Source organism: Octopus sinensis, linkage group LG25 (genome assembly GCF_006345805.1).
Source record: "Octopus sinensis linkage group LG25, ASM634580v1, whole genome shotgun sequence".
Lineage (NCBI taxonomy): Eukaryota > Metazoa > Mollusca > Cephalopoda > Octopoda > Octopodidae > Octopus > Octopus sinensis.
The window spans coordinates 12,551,900-12,570,964 of record NC_043021.1 but is presented as its reverse complement, the minus strand read 5'-3'; the positions used below and the strand labels follow the sequence as shown (position 1 = coordinate 12,570,964).

The following is a 19,065-nucleotide window of genomic DNA, read 5'->3' as shown; positions in this document are numbered from 1 at the left end:
TTTTAGGGTGGAATGGGGGTGAGGAGAATTTATCTTTCAATAAATAATGATGTCTTACTTTGGCGCAAACAGCGCCGCAAATTATGGACGTTTGGTGGAGGGGGATGGTAGGGGTTTGAAGCCGACGACATCGATTCCCAGTACTCCACTGGCGTACTTTATTTTATCGAGCTCCCTGCCCCCCCCCATTTCCCCATCCCCTCTTCGAACTCATTTGTGGAGGAAGGATGGATGACAAGTAAAACCGAACTCGGTGATGGTGGATTTGAAGTCATGACGTAAATTAAACGGGGAAAAAGAAAAACAACAATGAAGAGGCGGGATGGTTGGGACCAGTACACTACAAGGTACTTTTATTGTTCACCGCCACTGTACCAAATTGGTCAATAAATAATAGCAACGATAGAAAGGGATAGAAAACTGCTGAGGTCTCCTGGTCAGTTCCAATGCAACCCCCCCTCCTTGTTGACCAGGCCAAAAATGTGAACCTATATTATTAAGGATTAGAAGTAGACTTCTTGGTGGAAGAGGGATCTAATGTCAGTTAAGATGTAGAAAGAGAGGAGAAAAGGGATTTTTTCTTTTTTTTTTTGTAAGAGACAGAGAGAGAGAGAATGGTGGTGGGAACAGTGAGAAGTAAAATGAGAGAAAAATATTTTGAAAGAGTAAAAACTCCCCCGAAACAAGTTTGTGAACGGGGGGGGGGTAGGAGGAGGGAGAGATGCATCATGTCAAAAAGACATGCATAAAATAATTAAAAATATTCCAAATTTGTCTACACTTATCACAAGGTGTTTGTGAATGTGTGTGTGTGTATATGCGTGGTAAAAAAAGGGGGTGAGGGCCTACATTAATTACTTCCCACCTACGCTTCACTTCAGTCGTTGGACTCCGGCCATACTGGGGCACTGTCTCGATGGGTTTTAAGCAAAGTGACTCCAGGACCCCAGTTTTGATTTTTAAGCCTGGTACTTTATTCTATCGATTGCTTTTGCCAAACTGCTAAGTTACAGGGATGTTAACAAACCAACACCAATTGGCAAGATGTGATGGGACACACACACTATAAGCTTCCAGTTTTCTTCTACCAAATTCACTCACAAGACATCAGCCAGCAAAAGGCTTTATAGTAGAAGACACTTGCTGAAGGTGCCATGCTGTGGGACTGAACCCAAAACCTCGTGGTTACAAAACGCGTTTCTTAACCATAGCCATGCCTGCACCTAGCAACAAATACACCAACAAATCTATTTTAAAAAAAGCAAAATATCCTGATATGCTTACTTATAAATGTTGGACCATTGGGCTTCTGCTTAAGAGCTGGTCGTTTCCACGGAAGGGGCAGTTCACCCAATCCCACATTTACCTCATCAAAGACCAAGAAATGATATGCCCTTGATGTCAAAGTCACTGTTCTCTGTAGATGGGCTGTACCTCTCCTTATTCACAGCTAGGAAAAATCAGACTTTCCAGAGATAAAGTGTCTTGCCCAGCTACACAGCACAGTCCCAATGCTGGGATGCTTAAGTGACAGTTCCTAAGACCAGAGACATCCCTGACTTGACTAGTTATAAGGGTTCCATTACACACATAATAGCAGTGCTGCAGTTTTGGGCTGAAACTGGCAAAAGAATACACATATGCACACTTTCTCTCTCAGAAACATACAACCACACATGATTACATATATTTCTTTTTAAATGTGCCTAAAAGCCTGTGTGGGAAGGGAAGAAGTGTGCTTCCCAACTCCATGGTTCCAAGTTTGGTCACACTGGTACCTGGGGGGGCAAGTGGCTTCTACTATAACCTTGGGTTGACCAAAGCCTTGTGAGTGAATTTGGTAGAAGGAAACCAAAAGATGCCTGTTTGTGTGTGTGTGTGTGTCTGTTTGTCCTCCTCCCCCCACAGCTTGACAACTGGTGTTGGTATGTTTACATCCCCATAACTCAAGTGTGGCAAGAAAGATTGCTAGAATAAGGACAAGGCCTTACTTCAACTAAAAATTCTTTTAAGTGGTGCCCCAGCATGGCCACAGTCTAATGACTGAAACAAAGAGTATATGTATATATATATATATATAGACAGAAAGTAGTCAGCCTGTTTGTTATAAAAAAAGGAATCTAAAATTATAGAAATCATTTTTGTTCCTGGTTTGTTTGTTTGTGTGTGTGATTTAGCTCAGAGATTAATGAAATTTTATATTGCATGTACACAGATAAAAAAAATAGAAAAAAGAAATGACACACCTTGAGGTTAGATTTTCATTTTTTTGTTTTCAAAAATATTTCCCTCTACAATGAGGAAATTCGTGAGCAGTAAAAATATGTCAGCCTGCTTAGAAAAAGAAAATAACAAAAGGAAAAAATAGAAAAGAAAAAAAAAAGGCAGACTATATGAAGACTGCCTTTATAAGAAGTACACACATCAGCATATGCTAAGCCTAATACGACCAGACTAGAAAAAAGCCTTAGCAGGGCTTCGTTAAATGGGAACTTGTACACCACCTAAGGGAGATAAGAGGTTAAAGTGGTTTAAAGGGAATGCTAGAAATAACAGTTAAAACTTCCCTCAAATCACGTCCTAATGTCTAAAAAGAAAAGGCCACACGAGAAGTGTATGTGATCCTCTTGGCTAGCCTAATGCTGTCGTATTACGAGAGATGTACACACAAACTTAGGCTATTGTAATACAACACTGTTTATATGAAAAGGAAATAGCATAGTGCTTTTATTATTAAAGATGAGAAGTGATACTATACACCAAAGTGAAGGAAATGAAAAGAAAAAAGAGACTAAATCAGCTTAACGAGAACAGACTTCTTCGATTTCTAAAACATTAGTCACCAAGACAAGGTAAAATTTTAATTGAAATGAGGAGGAGGGGGGCAGTGGAAAATTTAGGAATAGGAAAATTATATAAAAAAAATATATAACATACGTTGATTAAACTGAAATCTATGAGTGTCAGGGGTGTGTTGTTAGGACTAACGACACACACTACTTAACTGCTAACTGCCATTTCAACACCTGAGTCCAGAGAAGAGCTTTTTATCTCTGAGTCACTTTCGTCACTGGAGCCATCGTCAATGACGCCCTGTGCGGCCAACTCGAGGAGTACGTTGTCTAAGTAGTTAGGATCTGGGTAACCGTGTCCGGTGTAGTTGGTGTATAGCTCTGTTTTGTGGTGGATCTCATTCCATGTGACCGTGTTGGCCTCCCCTGTTGTTGTGGATGTCCCGATTGTAAAGATTAAACGTCTTTTCCAGGCTTTTATCAGTAAACTTAGAACCTATAAAAAATAAATTTTTAAATTGATGTAACATGAAAAATTTTATAAATAAAACAAATGAAAAAAAATCATTTATCTATTTTACTTGTTTTAGTCATGCTGGAGCACCACATTGAAGGGTTTGAGTCAAACAAAGCTTCTTAGTTATGCCATACTGTTGATACACGGACATGCTATTCATGACTATAAATTGGTGTCATTAAAATACCTCAATTCAATTGGATTCTGCAAATAATTACTATATATATATATGTGTGTGTGTGTGTGTGTGTGTATATATATATATGTGTATATATATGTATGTGTATATATATATGTATGTGTATGTATGTATGTATATATATATATATGTATGTATATATATCCCCAACCAACCTGATGGCCTTTTGCCCACTGTACTCAATAACCATAGGAATACAACACACACATTACCTTTCTTCCTTTCTCGTTCTCAGGTAAATAGCAACACCTAGGAAATCCTTTGGTCGTGAACCGTTTACCAGGATTAGGATGTTCAGGACCCTGTAAATGAAAAAATACCATTAGCATTAATTGTTATTGATTAACTAACTAATTAACAGTCATTTGTAAAAAGACAAAGTGTTAAGTTGAAATTGAAAAAAAAACATTCTCCTTCTCCATCTTTAATGTCCATTTTCCATGCTGGCATGAGTTGGACAGTTTGAGCAGAGCCAACCACTTTACAGAGTGTGCTAGGTGCTTTTAAAATGGTACTGGCAGAGGCTCCAGAACAGGTGCTTTTCATGTGGCACTGGCACAGGGCTCTTGCTGGCCAATCCTCTTCAGTAAGAGGAGCAGTATTAACACTCCTACTGTGTGAGCACATACATAAATGTATATAGACATATGTACACATATTTTTAACTTATTCCAGTGACAGGACTGTAGCCGTGCTTGGGCACTGCATTGAATGAGTAGACATCGGCACTCATATTTTAAGTTGGGTACTGATTCTATCAATCTCTTTTGCTGAACCACTATGTTATGGTGAATGTTTTGAATAAAAGATAGGATGCTCACACCTGAAACCTAGGTTAGTCTGATTGATCAAGGGTGACCAAAGCTAAACAACAACAACAACAGCACCACCAATATCAAAGAAACAGGTAACTCTATGTCTTACCTGAATACCAGCTTTGATGTCGTATAATATTCGGATGGTTCCAGTGTTCTGATATCCCGGTAGGGATTCTGGAATTGTTATGTAGTCCATCTCACCATCTGGACAGTTACCAAGTTTCTTACCATATATGGTCTTACAGGTCGGGCACTGGATACTATCATCCTGAAATAAATATACACCGGTTGAGTGAAACAGCTGTTGATATAGTTTTGTGACAAGATAAAAGACCACCCCACTTTCTCTACTTCTCTCACACACAGTCTCACATACACAGTCTCACACACACACACACTTGTCTTGAGACAGCATTCACCCAGGGTGGGTTGAGCAGGCTTCATTTATCCTCAATGCTGCATCTCTCACAAACGCCAACCAGGTCTGGCGATTTGAGGCTAACGACTGTGTGATCTCTAACCACTCCCTATTCCAGCAGCGAACGCCGTGGCCAAGGTTGGGCTCCAGATCAGCCTTGACTGTCGTCAGCCAGGTTTTTTGTTGTCCACCACATCACTTTCGCCAACCCTGAAGGGGAGCTCGGGCAATTGCTTCGTAGATGAATTCTCCTGGTTGATGACAGAGGGCATGACCCAGCCAACACAGACGTCTCATTAGGATGACTTGTCGGAGGGAGGTAATTCTGCACTGGTGTCGCACCAAATTGTTGGAGAACACACACACATACATAGTTTCACCCCTCATACACATGGATTCATCAACACCAGGAAGTCTGTACATGGCTGCTTGATTTTTCTAGAAACAGAAGTCGAATCACCCTACTTTCTAAAAAAAAAAAAAAACCAACACATTTTATATAGAATTGCATTATGTAAGATGTTCGAAAAACAAAACAAATGAGATGGTTACAGCTAAAATCTCTTCCTGATCATAGATCTGCAGGCCTAGGGCTAAACAAAAACAACAACCCTACATAACATACACACAGATTCCATTGGAGACAAAATGGTTAAAGAGAACAGAAGGGTCACAAGGATGTGTTGAGATTTGGGAAGGGGCTCTGTTGTTTGCTTACTCTTTTGCTGGTTTGTCAAATCAACCCCAGGACTTATTCTTTGTAAGCGTAGTACTTATTCTATCAGTCTCTTTTGCCGAACCGCTAAGTTACGGGTACGTAAATACACCAGCATCAGTTGTCAAGCGATGTTGGGTAGACAAACACAGACACACAAACATACACACACACACACACACACACATATATACGACGGGCTTCTTTCAGTTTCCGTCTACCAAATCCACTCGCAAGGCATTGTTCTATTTCAGATAGAGTCCTGGTTGCAGGGCTGTGGAAATTGGCACACAGAAAATCAACTCCAACTGCAATCTCTGTTTTTGACTTCCAACTCTACAGACCTGCTAGGAGGTCTGATATGTTTGTGTTAATCTACATACATACATCATCATCATTTAACGTCAGAGAGTGTAGTGGGTGCTTTTACATGCCACCGGCACGAGGGCCAGTTTGGTGGTACTGGCAACAGCCACGCCCAAATGGTGCTTTTTACGTGCCACCTGTACAGGAGTCAGTCCAGCAGCACTGGCGACAACCTCGCTTGAATGTTTCACGTGCCACCAGCATAAGTGCTAGTAAGGTGACGCGGTAACGATCACGCTTTAAATGGTGTGCTTAATGTGCCATCGGCACGAAGGCCAGCTTGTTGCTCTGGCAATGATCTCACTTGTATGGTACTCTTAGTGCTCCACTAGCAACGGATGCCAGTCACCGAGTTTGATTTCGACTTCATATATATATACACACTCATAAATACACAACTACTTTCAGATCACATTGGAACTTTTACTTGTTTCAGTCATTAGACTACGGCCATGCTAGGGCACCACCTTGAATTTTTAGTTGAATGCATTGACCCCAATATTTATTTTTTTCTAAAGCCTGATACTTATTCTATCAGTCTCTTTGCTGAACTAAGTTACAGGGACGTAAACACACCAACACTGGCAGCAAACGGACATAAAGACACACACATAAATATATATATATATTTGACAGTCTTCTTTCAGTTTCCACCAACCAAATCCACAAACAAGGCTCTGATAGACCTGAAGTTATAGTAGAAGACACTCACCCATGGTGCAATGAAGTGGGACTGAACCATGAACCATGTGGCTAAGAAGCAAGCTTCTTACCACACAGCCATGCCTGTGCCTTTAAGAAATAATTTTTTTTTAGATAGTGGGGAAAAGAATAACATTTGTAGACAGTAACAACTTACCTTATGTCCATTATTGTACATGGCATACAAACATAATCTGTGGAAGAAATGGCCACATTTCTTTAATTTAACACATTCTTTATCAATGCCATCACCATAGCCAGATGGCTGGTCAATCTTTTCATAACAGATACAGCAATCCTGAAAAATGGAGTAAGAAAAAAAAAACCCTGTTGGTCAATAAATTGAATAATAGCAGATTAAAATATTTTAATTACAAACCAAGTTGCAGTTGTTGTGATGAAAATTTTGGCACCAAATTGTCATCGTCAGCATTAATTTGTGTCCAAGTAGTAGAACTGTAGTGTGTGATTGAGCTTTTTTATCCTGATGGGTGCTAAGGATGCAAGTGCCTGAGGTGTCTGTCCAGGTCAAGGGTTGTTTGTATAGAAGAGTCGGTAATGGTGCTATGTAAAAAACACTCAGTGGAGTGGTTGGTGGTTAGGAAGGGCATCCAGCTGTAAAAACCATGCCAAAACAGACATGGTAGCCTGGGGGTAGTCTTCTACCTGGCCAGCTCCTATTGACTGTCCTACCCATGCATGGAAGACGGACATTAAATGATGATGATGAGGGTTGTCAGGGGACGAGGAAGTGTGAGTCGTTCTTTGCCTCTTCAGTGTCTGATCTCTGCCTCCTGACATCTTATTTTCCATCTGGAACATTCCCTTGACGACGACACCAAATAATATTTAAATGAACTCAATAGTTTCGTAAGTTTTTTGAATGGCCAATACAAGTCTTCCATGTTGTAACTGTGAAGGTGTGTGGCTTAGTGGTTAGGGATATTCGTCTCGTGATCGTAAGGTCAGGTGTTCAATACTGGGTGATGCACTGTGTCCTTGAGCAAGGCACTTATTCTATTGGTCTCTTTTGCCAAACTGCTAAGTTACAGGGACATAAACACACCAGCACTGGTTGTCAAGTTGTGGTGTGTGTGGGGGGGATAAACAAAGACACACAAATATATATATATATATTTAAAAAAGGAGATGTGGAACACGAGTTGTGATATATAAAAAAAGGAAATGAAGAAAATGCTGACAAAATAATTTAAGTAAGGGAGGGTGTATTTAATTAGGTGAAAGTTCTTTTTACCGGTTGCGCATTTGTTATGCTTATCAAAAGATATTTTTTTAAGAGAGATAGAGTTCCTTTCTGATAGATTTTTTTCTCTTACACACACACAACTTGACAACCAGTGCTGGTGTGTTTATGTCCCTGTAACTTAGCAGTTTGGCAAAAGAGACCAATAGAATAAGTGCCTTGCTCAAGGACACAGTGCATCACCCAGTATTGAACTCCTGACCTTACGATAAGAGAAAAAAATCTATCAGAAAGGAACTCTATCTCTCTTTAAAAAATATCTTTTGATAAGCATAACAAATGCGCAACCGGTAAAAAGAACTTTCACCTAATTAAATACACCCTCCCTTACTTAAATTATTTTGTCAGCATTTTCTTCATTTCCTTTTTATATATATATATATACACATATATACGACAGGCTTCTTTCAGTTTCCATCTACCAAATCCACTCACAAGGCTTTGGTCAGCCCGAGGCTATAGAGTAGACAGTAGTTCAATACCAAGTGGCACATTTTGTCCTTGAGCAAGATGCTTTACTTTACATTGCTCCAGTCCACTCAGCTGGCAAAAGGGAGTATTACCTGTAATTCAAAGGACCATTTTTGTCACACTGAATCTTCCTGAGAACTATGTTAAGGGCACGCATGTCTGTGGAGTGCTCAGCCACTTGCACATTAATTTTACAAGCTAGCTGTTCTATTGATCGGATCAACTGGAACACTCGTCATCACAACAAACAGAGCGCCAGTTTTAATTACAATTAAATTTAGTTTTCTTTTAGTAATTAGTTGTAATATATTTTCTCTACTGCAAGACACCTGTTTCTGTCCCTCTATCATACTCTAACCACATCTCCTAAGACAAAGCCACCTCCTACAATATTACCCCAGCCCTCCTTTGGTTGAGGGGTCTTGCCCTGCAGGTTACATGGTGACTTCACTGGTGCCACATAAGAAGTACCTAGTACATTCTGTGAAGTGGTTGGCATTAGGAAAGGCATCCAGCTATAGAAACCAGACCAAAGCAGACATTGGAGCTTGGTGTGGTCTTCTGGTCTGTTGGCTCCTGTGGAACTGTCCAATCCATGCCAGCATAGAATAAAAAATAAATGCACCCTTTTAAAGCTTAGCCAGGCTCGTGGGCCTGGTTTCCCGGTTTCTATGGTGTATGTGTTCCCCAACTGGACAGGATGCCGGTCCATCGCAGCGTTACTCATTTTTGCCAGCTGAGTGGACTGGAGCAACATGAAATGAAGGGTTTTGCTCAAGAACACGTGTCGCCCAGTCCAGGAATCGAAACCACAATCTTATGATCATGATGCTGACACCCTAACCACTAAGCCACACGCCTCCACATGCCAGCATAGAAAGCATAAGTTAAATGATGATGATGATGATAATTGTATTTAAGGCTAACAGGTGAAGTTATTATGTTTGAGAGGGTAACACTAAAGGTTGTGAGGACATAGATTAGGGAGTTTAATCAAGAGAAAAGGATGACAAAGTATAGAAAATATGGTAGATATAACCTTTTGTGAAAACTAAATGAAACGTTTGAGACATTTGGTAGAAGTTGGGACAAGACACCTCACAGGATAATGGTGGAGGGAAAAAGGAAGAAACCTTACCTCTTCTGCTGGTGGTTGATCTACTTTATTGACATAATTCTTTAGTACCTCTCCAGCACCCCGACCTGGAATGAAATAGTGCACTGTAGCTGTTAAAGACTGATGTGGTATGTTGAGAGGTTTTGTGATGAAATGCATGAGACAAGGGTGAAAATACATGGCTACATAATAAATGTTTCTACAATAGGCACAAGGCTTGAAATTTCATAGGAAGGGGTTAGCTGATGACACTGACCCCAGTGCTCGACTGATACTTATTCTATCGACCCCGAAAGGATGAAAGGCAAAGTCGACCTTGGTGGAATTTGAACTCAGAATGTAAAAATAGATGAAATACTGCTAAGCATTTTGCCCGGCGTGCTAATAACTCTACCAGCAGCTCACTGCATTAATAATAATAATAGTTTCAAATTTTGGCACAAGGCCAGCAATTTCTGGGGTGGGGAACTGCTCAACTGGTACTTATTTTATCAGCCCCAAAAGGGTTTGAACTCTGAACATAAAGTCAAGAAAAATGCCGCTAAACATTTTGCCTGGCATGCTAACAACTCTGCCAGCTTGCTGCCTCTTTAATAATAATAATAATTTTGGCACGAGGCCAGCAACTTTGGAGCTGGGGTTAACTCATTTACATTGACCCCAGTACTCCACTGGTACTTACTTTATCAGCCCCGAAAGGATGAAAGGCAAAGTCAACCTTGATGGCATTTGAACTTAGAACGTAAAGAGATATAAAAAATGCCATGAAGTGGCCCTTTGAAATACAGGGAGTATTCATTTTTGCCAGCTGAGTGGAGTGGATGGAGCAACATGAAATGAAGCGTCTTGCTCAAGGATACAATGCTCTGCCAGGAATTGAACTCACGACCTTACCATCATGGAAGAAGAAAGAGTTAAGTAATAATGATGATGATGGTGAAGGCATTTTTATGGCACAATTCTTGCCAATACACCAGCCAGGGATCAATGACATAATCCCTTCTTCTAAAGGCACAAGGCCTGAAACTATGGGAGAGGGAACTACTTTGATTACACCGACCCCCAGTGTTTCACTGGTACTTAATTTATCGGCCCTGACAGGATGGGAAGCAAAGTTGGCCTCGGTGGAATTTAAATTGAGAATGTATCGGCAGATGAAACACTGCAAAGCATTTCGCCTGGCGTGCTAACGATTCTGCTATTTTGCCAATATAAGGCGGCGAGCTGGCAGATCCGTTAGCACGCCGGGTGAAATGCATAGCCGTATTTCGTCTGCTATTACGTTCTGAGTTCAAATTCCGCCAAGGTCGACTTCGCCTTTCATCCTTTCGGGGTCGATAAATTAAGTACCAGTTACGCACTGGGGTCGATGTAATCGACTTAATCCGTTTGTCCCCTCTGTGTTTAGCCCCTTGTGGGTAGTAAAGAAATAAATATAATCTTTTTTGCAACAGGTACAAGGGCCTGAAACTTGGGGGAGGAGGTGGGGTTCTGCCAGCTTGCTGCCTTAACCCTTTCATTACCGTATTTATTTTGAGATGCTCTGTGTTTCTTTCAATTATTTTAGATATAACAAAGAATTTAGTAAATTAACTTTGCTATCATTAAGCTATTGTTAGGAACATAAATTGTTACTAAGGTTTGGTGGAAGATTTTAATTCAAAACTTATGAAAACAAGACATTTATACGAAAGAGCCAGAGCCAGTTTCAGCCGGGTTGGTAACGAAAGGGTTAATGATAATAATATTATGTTAGTCTATTAATTGACAAATTACTTACCTAACTTAGTTGAAGATTTGGTAAGAGAGATACGTCCATGAGTCTGTGCTCTACCAGACACTGCACCATGGTGAATCTGTCCCGGAGGTAACCGAACTGGAATGGCTGGAGATACCAAAATGTTTGTGATATCTGCAAGTAAGCATATATGTAATTACACATACACACACACACACACACTCATGTGCAAACACACACACACACAGTCATGCATACACACACACACTCATGCATATACACACAGTCACAAACATTCTCATGCACAAACACATACATACTCAAACACTTATGCATATACACACAAATGCACACACATGTCCAAACGTGTGTGGACACACATACACTTACCCAAACATGTGCATACTCACACACACACTCACACACAAATTCACATGCACAAACACACACACACTTAAACCCTTATGTACATACACACACATCCAAACGTGCAGGTGCAAGTACACATATACACAAATTCAAAGGAAGCTAATCTTTTGTGGACTAAGTGTCGGCTTTCTGCAGTATTAAACAGATGAAAGAAACATTTTCAAGAACAGGACATTGGACCCGTCACAGGTAACCTTTCCTCATCACCAGTTTCTTATCCCTGTCATCAAGTAAGGGTTTCTCTTATTCCAGATTACATCAAAGGTGCAAACCCAGCAGAGGATTCGCTGATAGGAGAAATGGTATCATCATCACTGCTTGTAGCTCAGCAATTTTTTGAGAAGCGCAGACATAAAAACACACACACATACCGTCATTCAATGTCCATTTTCCAGGCTGGTATGGGTTGGACGGTTTGATAAGATCTGATATGTCAAAGGACTACTTCAAGCTCCAATATCAGCCTTGGCATGGTTTCTACAGCTGGATGCCCTTCCTAATACCAACTGCTTTACAGTGTGGACTGGGTGCTTTTTTTTTCCATGCCACCAGCACTGGTGAGGTTGCCAGGCAGCTCATAGAACTATGAACCCTATATATATATATATAAATAATGGCCCAGCAGACTCGCGATTTCATTGTGAGTGTTTATTTAGTGAAAACATCTAAAGCACCACGAGACTCCAGCAGGGGGTGGTGGCGATCCCTGCTGTATTCTTTCGCCACAACTTTCTCTCACTCTTTCTTCTGTTGGCCTGCTCGCTTAGCCAGCGGGGTGGCGTCATTTGAAGGCTAAAACAATGCGAAGCGCATTGTGACCAGCGATGTGTAGCAACATCTGATAGCTTGGTCGGTCATGATGATATATATATATATATATATATATATGAGTCCAACCCATGCTAGCATGGAAAGTGGACGCTAAACGATGATGATGATGATGATGATATATATATATAGTGCTGTTGCCATGTTAAAAGCATCCACCACACTGTAAAGTGGTTGGCATGAAGAAGGGCATCTAGCCGTAGAAACCAAGCCAAATTAGACTGGAACATGGTGCAGCTCTCCAGCTTGCCAGCTCCAACCCATGCCAGCATGGAAAACAGACATTAAAGAATGATGATGATGCTGATATATATATATATATATATATATATAATAGGCTTCTTTCAGTTTCTGTCTACCAAATCCACTCACAAGGCTTTCCATGTACACTATGTTTGAAAAAACAAAAGATGGGACAGACATAGGTGGAGTGCCTTCTAACATAGGTCTGCTGACTTGAGGCTAAACAACTTAAGGCTTCTTGGATTCAGTCAGAGAGAATAAAAGGTGATGGCCACGGATGGTCAAAATGCATTGCCAATGACGAACTAGAAAGCTCTCAAGATATCCAGTAAACTACGTGTGTGTCTCATGGAAGGAGGAAGAGGAAGAGCAGAATGAAAGAAAGAAAGAAGAAGAAAATGAACGAGAACAAGATGGGAGGAGGAGGAAGAGAAGGAATCAGAAAAAAGGAGGAGGAGAAAGAAAGAAGAAAAGCAAGAGAAGAAAAAGAATGAGGAGGAGGAAAAACAAGGAGGAAGAAAGGAATTAGAAAAAAGGAGGAGGAGGAGAAAAAAGAAGAAAAGCAAGAAGAGAAGGAAGAAGAAAAAGAAAGAATAAAAGGCAGAAGAAAAACAAGGAGGAGGAGGTTATTTTAAAGAAGATGGACTTACTTGATACGACAGGGCTGATCAAACGTCCAATAGTTTTCATGTTAGTTGGTTGGTTGAGAGGCACAGAAGCACTGCAAGGATGAGTGGAGGAAAAAAGAAAAAGAACCGGTTGGTCAATTTTGCTTTATTTCAGTGCATTGGACAAAACTAGACTGTAGTGCAGTGCTTTTCAAACTTTTTGCTGGAGCGGAACCCCAAGGAAACATTCCACTGGCTCGAGGAACCCCTGTGCAATAATTTAATAGTCTTTTGCATACATATCTGCATATGGGAATTAAAAATTACTGCTGATTTTAGTAGTTTTGTAGCTTCTTGCGGAACCCCTGGACTGTACTGGCAGAACCCTAAGGTTCCGCGGAACCCTGGTTGAAAACCACTGCTGTAGTGATTGAAGACGATGAAAGAGAAGAAGAAAACAAGAACAAGGAGAGGATAGAGGAGGTGGACAGCCAGAAGACAAATGAGGCAATTACAACTGTTGTTCTTGGATACCCTTCATGGTCACAGTCAAATGACTGCAACAAGTCAAAGAATACAAGAGGAATACTAATATACACATACGGTGGAATTGGTGATGCAACACTAGATATTTTGTTCCTTCTCGAGCCATGCCTGGCTCATAAGGGCCGGTTTCCCGGATTCCAGAGGTCACTCGCATGGCAGGTCTTTGAGATTGGTCATTGTCTTCCAGGTATTTTCTTCTGCTTTCGAAGTGCCCATGCCACTTGAAACATTGCCTATGAACCATTGCCTCATCATCGGGAGCTTGCTGAAGCATGCTCAGTGTCTTTGTAGCAGACTTCCCAAGTTCAATGCAAAATTTCACATTGGCTTTTTGTTCCTGTCCATGACAAAATCACAGACTACAGCATACACATGATCTCAAAAACACAAATTTCACAACTTGCAAAGTAAACACAGCAATGTCACACAGCACACCGCCTCATGAAGGTCACTGCTAGCTCTACCTGAGCATACAACCATGTGCTGCCATCTGTTGGCATGCTACAGAACTAGTCCAGGAACTTTTTGATACCATCTTATATAATATATATACACACCCATGCCAGTGGCATGTAAAAAGCAACCGATCGATCGTGGCCACTGCCAGCTTCCCCTGGCCCCTGTGCTGGTGGCACGTAAAAAGCACCCACTACACTCACGGAGTGGTTGACATTAGGAAGGGCATCAAGCTGTAGAAACACTGCCAGATCAGACTGGAGCCTGGTGCAGACTCCTGGCTTCCCAGACCCTGGTTGAACTGTCCAACCCATGCTAGCATGGAAAACAGACGTTAAACGACGATGATGATGATACGAACACACACACACACACTCTTCTGCTGTCCTGCAACCAATTAAATTAATATGAGAACACAGGTTTCACTGACAGCCAGCCAGCCATCTATCTATCCACTTTTCCATCCCTCTACCAATCTCTGTGTTAAGAGGATTAAGTAACATACAAAAAAAAAAGGATTAATCTGCTTAATCAAAATATAAATTGGAATTATATAAAGACTAACAGAACATCATATCTGGAAGAGGGGAAGAACAATGTCAGACATAAGTAACGTACATATATGTATGTATGTGTGTGTGAGAGAGAGCAAATAAATAAATATATATTATATATGTAAAGGTGCGGGCTTGGCTGTGTGATAAGAAGCTTGCTTCCCAACAACATGGTTCTGGGTTCAGTCCCACTGTAAGGCACCTTGGGCAAGTGTCTTCTACTACAGCCTCGGGCCGACCAAAGCTTTGTGAGTGGATTTGGTAGGTGGAAACTGAAAGAAGCCTGTCGTATATATATGTGTGTGTTTCTGTGTACCCCTACCATCGCTTGACAACCAATGTGGGTGTGTTTGTGTCCCCCGTAACTTAGCAGTTCAGCAAAAGAGACCGACAGAACAAGTACTAGGCTTACAAAGTATAAGTTCTGGGGTCGATTTGTTCGACTAAAAGTGGTGCTCCAGCATCGCTGCAGTTAAAATGACTGAAACAAATATAATAAAAGAATACAAACACACATACACACACTCAAAATACAAAACAATAAAAACAAAAAAAAAGAAGAAATTTTTACTACTTGGAATATTGTTGTATGTATGTGTAGGAGATATATGTATGAAGAGGGGTACATACAGCTGTGGTTAAGAAGCATACTTTGCAACCATGCAGTTTTGGGTTCAACCCACCCTGTGGCTCCTTGGGCTAGTGACTCCTACTAAAGTCCCTGGCCAACCAATCTCCCTTGCTTTGAAGTCCCTGTTAACAACATTCTTGTTTAAGAATAATATATGAGTGTGTGTGTGTGTAAGCTACCTAAGAGTCCATAAATCGAGAAAAAAATACATTCATATATCTGTCAGTAGAGTGAGTGTATTAATCGAAGTGTACGTATTCATTATGGCCGATCTTACCAACTGGTTTCACACAATGGGTTCAACAGAGTGTTAGGTAACAGTCCGATTAAGTAATCCTGCGCTCTTCAGAGGTAGCCATTATGGAATGAAATATGGAGACTGGTATATATATAAGAAATAGTGGTGCAACAAGGCACCAATGTTTGCTCGAAATAGCAGTCAACCATACGATGCTATGTAAAGCTTATCTGGCATTCTCCTTGGAGATAAGATGAAAATTTTTTACATTCACCACCTGCACACATCTTTGCATCTATAGATTCAGTGAAGCTTTACGTAGCATCATATGGTTATCGACTGCTATTTCCAGCAAACATTGGTGCCTTATGTGGCACTATTTCCTATTTATAATTCTACCTCTATTTAGCTGGAAAATGATACTATTGTATTGCAATAATATTTATAATTCTTATATATATATATTATATATACACACACACATATATATATATATATATATACACATGATTAAACATAGTTAAAAAAACTCAATAAATGACAAACGAATGTCTGAGAGCCCAACATATTTATCTTGGAATGCATTCACTGGCTGGATGCCCTTCCTGTTGCTAACCATTTTGCAGGCTGTACTGGATTAATTCTATTGCACCACCAGCACCAAAGGAGTTATCCCGTGTGAGGGTGACTAAAAGAGTCACATTTATACATTCTAATTCAGAGATGATACGAGTATTTATATATTCACACACACACATGCCTGTTCACATACATACACACACACACACATATATGCATACATAATCACATGTATCCACACAAGCACACACACACACACATGCAATCACATCAATATTCATGTGCAAACACACATACATGCACACACAATCACGTATATTCACACATATGCATGCACACACAATCACATATTCACACACACACACATGCACACACAATCACATATTCACACACACACACATGCACACACGCAATCACATATTCACACACACACACATGCACACACAATCACATATTCACACACACACACATGCACACACAATCACATATTCACACACACACACATGCACACACAATCACATATTCACACACACACACACATGCACACACAATCACATATTCACACACACACACATGCACACGCAATCACATATTCACACACACACACACATGCACACACAATCACATATTCACACACACACACATGCACACACAATCACATATTCACACACACACACATGCACACACAATCACATATTCACACACACACACATGCACACACGCAATCACATATTCACACACACACACATGCACACACAATCACATATTCACACCACACACATGCACACACGCAATCACATATTCACACACACAACAACAACACATAATAGATAAATTAATAAGTATGCCCCTCCTCATGATTTCGGAGCGGGGCAGGGTGGAGGTGCCAGTGAAGCTAAGGGAGTAGACCCTCAGGCACAACTTCTTCACACACACACACACACTGCAGTCTTATGCTACAGCTGTAAAATCTGTCTCCCAGGGTCCAGTCTTTGATGTCATCACACCAGCTTCATTTTGAAATATATGCAAATACCACAAAGACACACACACACACACACACACACATTTCTATAAAAAAAAATAATGTAATTCTTTTTTTTTTTAATGGAAAAAGGAAAGAGAATTAAATCATAATTTAACCAACAATAACAAAGAGAAAGAGAAAGTAAAAAGCAATCAACTGACTTGATTTGTGAATGAAACAAGATGCTTTCCTATAAACATTGGTGGAGAAGCTTTGATGCACTGGAGGAAGACCAAACACAGACTGTTTGAGTGACAAATAGACATAGACTGAGTGATTGACTGGTTGGATTGATTGACTGATTGATTGATTGATTGCTTGACTGACCGACTGAAAGTCAGACAGACAGATAAATCATTGCAATTTCACCAAGAACAACTCGACACAGTCACTGACTGACCAACTGTCTTTCTTCCTCTCTCTCTCTCTCGCTTTCCTCTTGCAGCTTAGCCAGACAGAAGGGGAGGCCAACAATATCTGCAGCAGTAGCAACAGCTGCAGCGCCAGCAGCCGTAGCAACGACTGCAGCGTCAGCAGTAGTAGCTAATGATGTCAGGATGAGGGTGGAGAGAATTATGAGAGAGAGAGAGAGAGAGGGACAGATGGAGAGAGAGAGAGAGGGACAGATGGAGAGAGAGAGAGAGAATGTGGGTGTAGGAGAGGAAGAAAGCAATCAATGGGAGTAATGTGTGGAGAGCTAAAGGAGGAAGAAAGCCGAAAGAGAGTGAGAGAGAGAGACAGACACACAGAGAGATAGAAAGATGCAGAAAGAGAGGGAGAGATGCAGAGAGAGAGAGAGTCAGACGGACAAAGAAAGGAAGAGAGGTAGAAACTGGTGAGCAAAAGTTGAATTAACAGAAAGAGAAAGAGAGAGACAGGTATACACACATATATACACACACACGCACACACATACATATATATACACATATATATATATACACACATTCATATATATATATATACACACACACGTATGTACACATATACACACACACGTATGCACACACACATATATACACATATATATATACACACACATACATACACACACATTCATACACACATGCATACATATACACACACATTTATATACACGCATACATACACGCGCACATATACATACACGCGCACATATACATACACGCACACATATACATGCAGACACATATTTACACAATACATAAACACACATACATATATACATAGATACACACATACATATGTATATATACATACATAGATAGATACACACATACATATGTATATATACATACATAGATAGATACACACATACATATGTATATATACATACATAGATAGATACACACATACATATGTATATATACATACATAGATACACACATACATATGTATATATACATACATAGATACACACATACATATGTATATATACATACATAGACACCCATACATATGTATATATACATACATAGACACACATACATATGTATATATACATACATAGACACACATACATATGTATATATACATACATAGACACACATACATATGTATATATACATAGACACACATACATATGTATATATACATAGACACACATACATATATATATATACATAGACATACATATATACTGACAGACACACACACGTATATATACACACACATACATACACATATGCATGTATGTATGTATGAATAGCCAAAGAGAAAAGCAGAGGGGAGAGGGAGAGAGAAGTGGCAGCATGCAAATTCTTTCAAAAGGATAATCTTTGTTGGTGTTTTCTCATCCATTGAGGATAAATAAAGACTTGTCTTTATTGA

The 19,065-nt window shown here is 40.2% G+C and overlaps 1 protein-coding gene across 1 annotated transcript in view; it reads right to left on the bottom strand.

Annotated features, from left to right (window-relative positions):
* The window catches only part of LOC115224515 (E3 ubiquitin-protein ligase DTX4), a 33,747-nt gene that overhangs the window by 308 nt on the left and 14,374 nt on the right, over positions 1 to 19,065 (bottom strand). The window contains exons 4-10 of the mRNA XM_036513476.1: positions 13,268 to 13,338; positions 11,160 to 11,291; positions 9,401 to 9,465; positions 6,685 to 6,825; positions 4,433 to 4,594; positions 3,721 to 3,810; positions 1 to 3,288 (exon numbers count right to left, since the gene is read on the bottom strand). The exon at positions 1 to 3,288 is cut by the window's left edge and continues 308 nt beyond it. Of these exons, the coding sequence (XP_036369369.1) occupies positions 3,001 to 3,288; positions 3,721 to 3,810; positions 4,433 to 4,594; positions 6,685 to 6,825; positions 9,401 to 9,465; positions 11,160 to 11,291; positions 13,268 to 13,338 (949 nt within the window). The 3' untranslated portion in view covers positions 1 to 3,000. The remainder of the gene's footprint in view (positions 3,289 to 3,720; positions 3,811 to 4,432; positions 4,595 to 6,684; positions 6,826 to 9,400; positions 9,466 to 11,159; positions 11,292 to 13,267; positions 13,339 to 19,065) is intronic.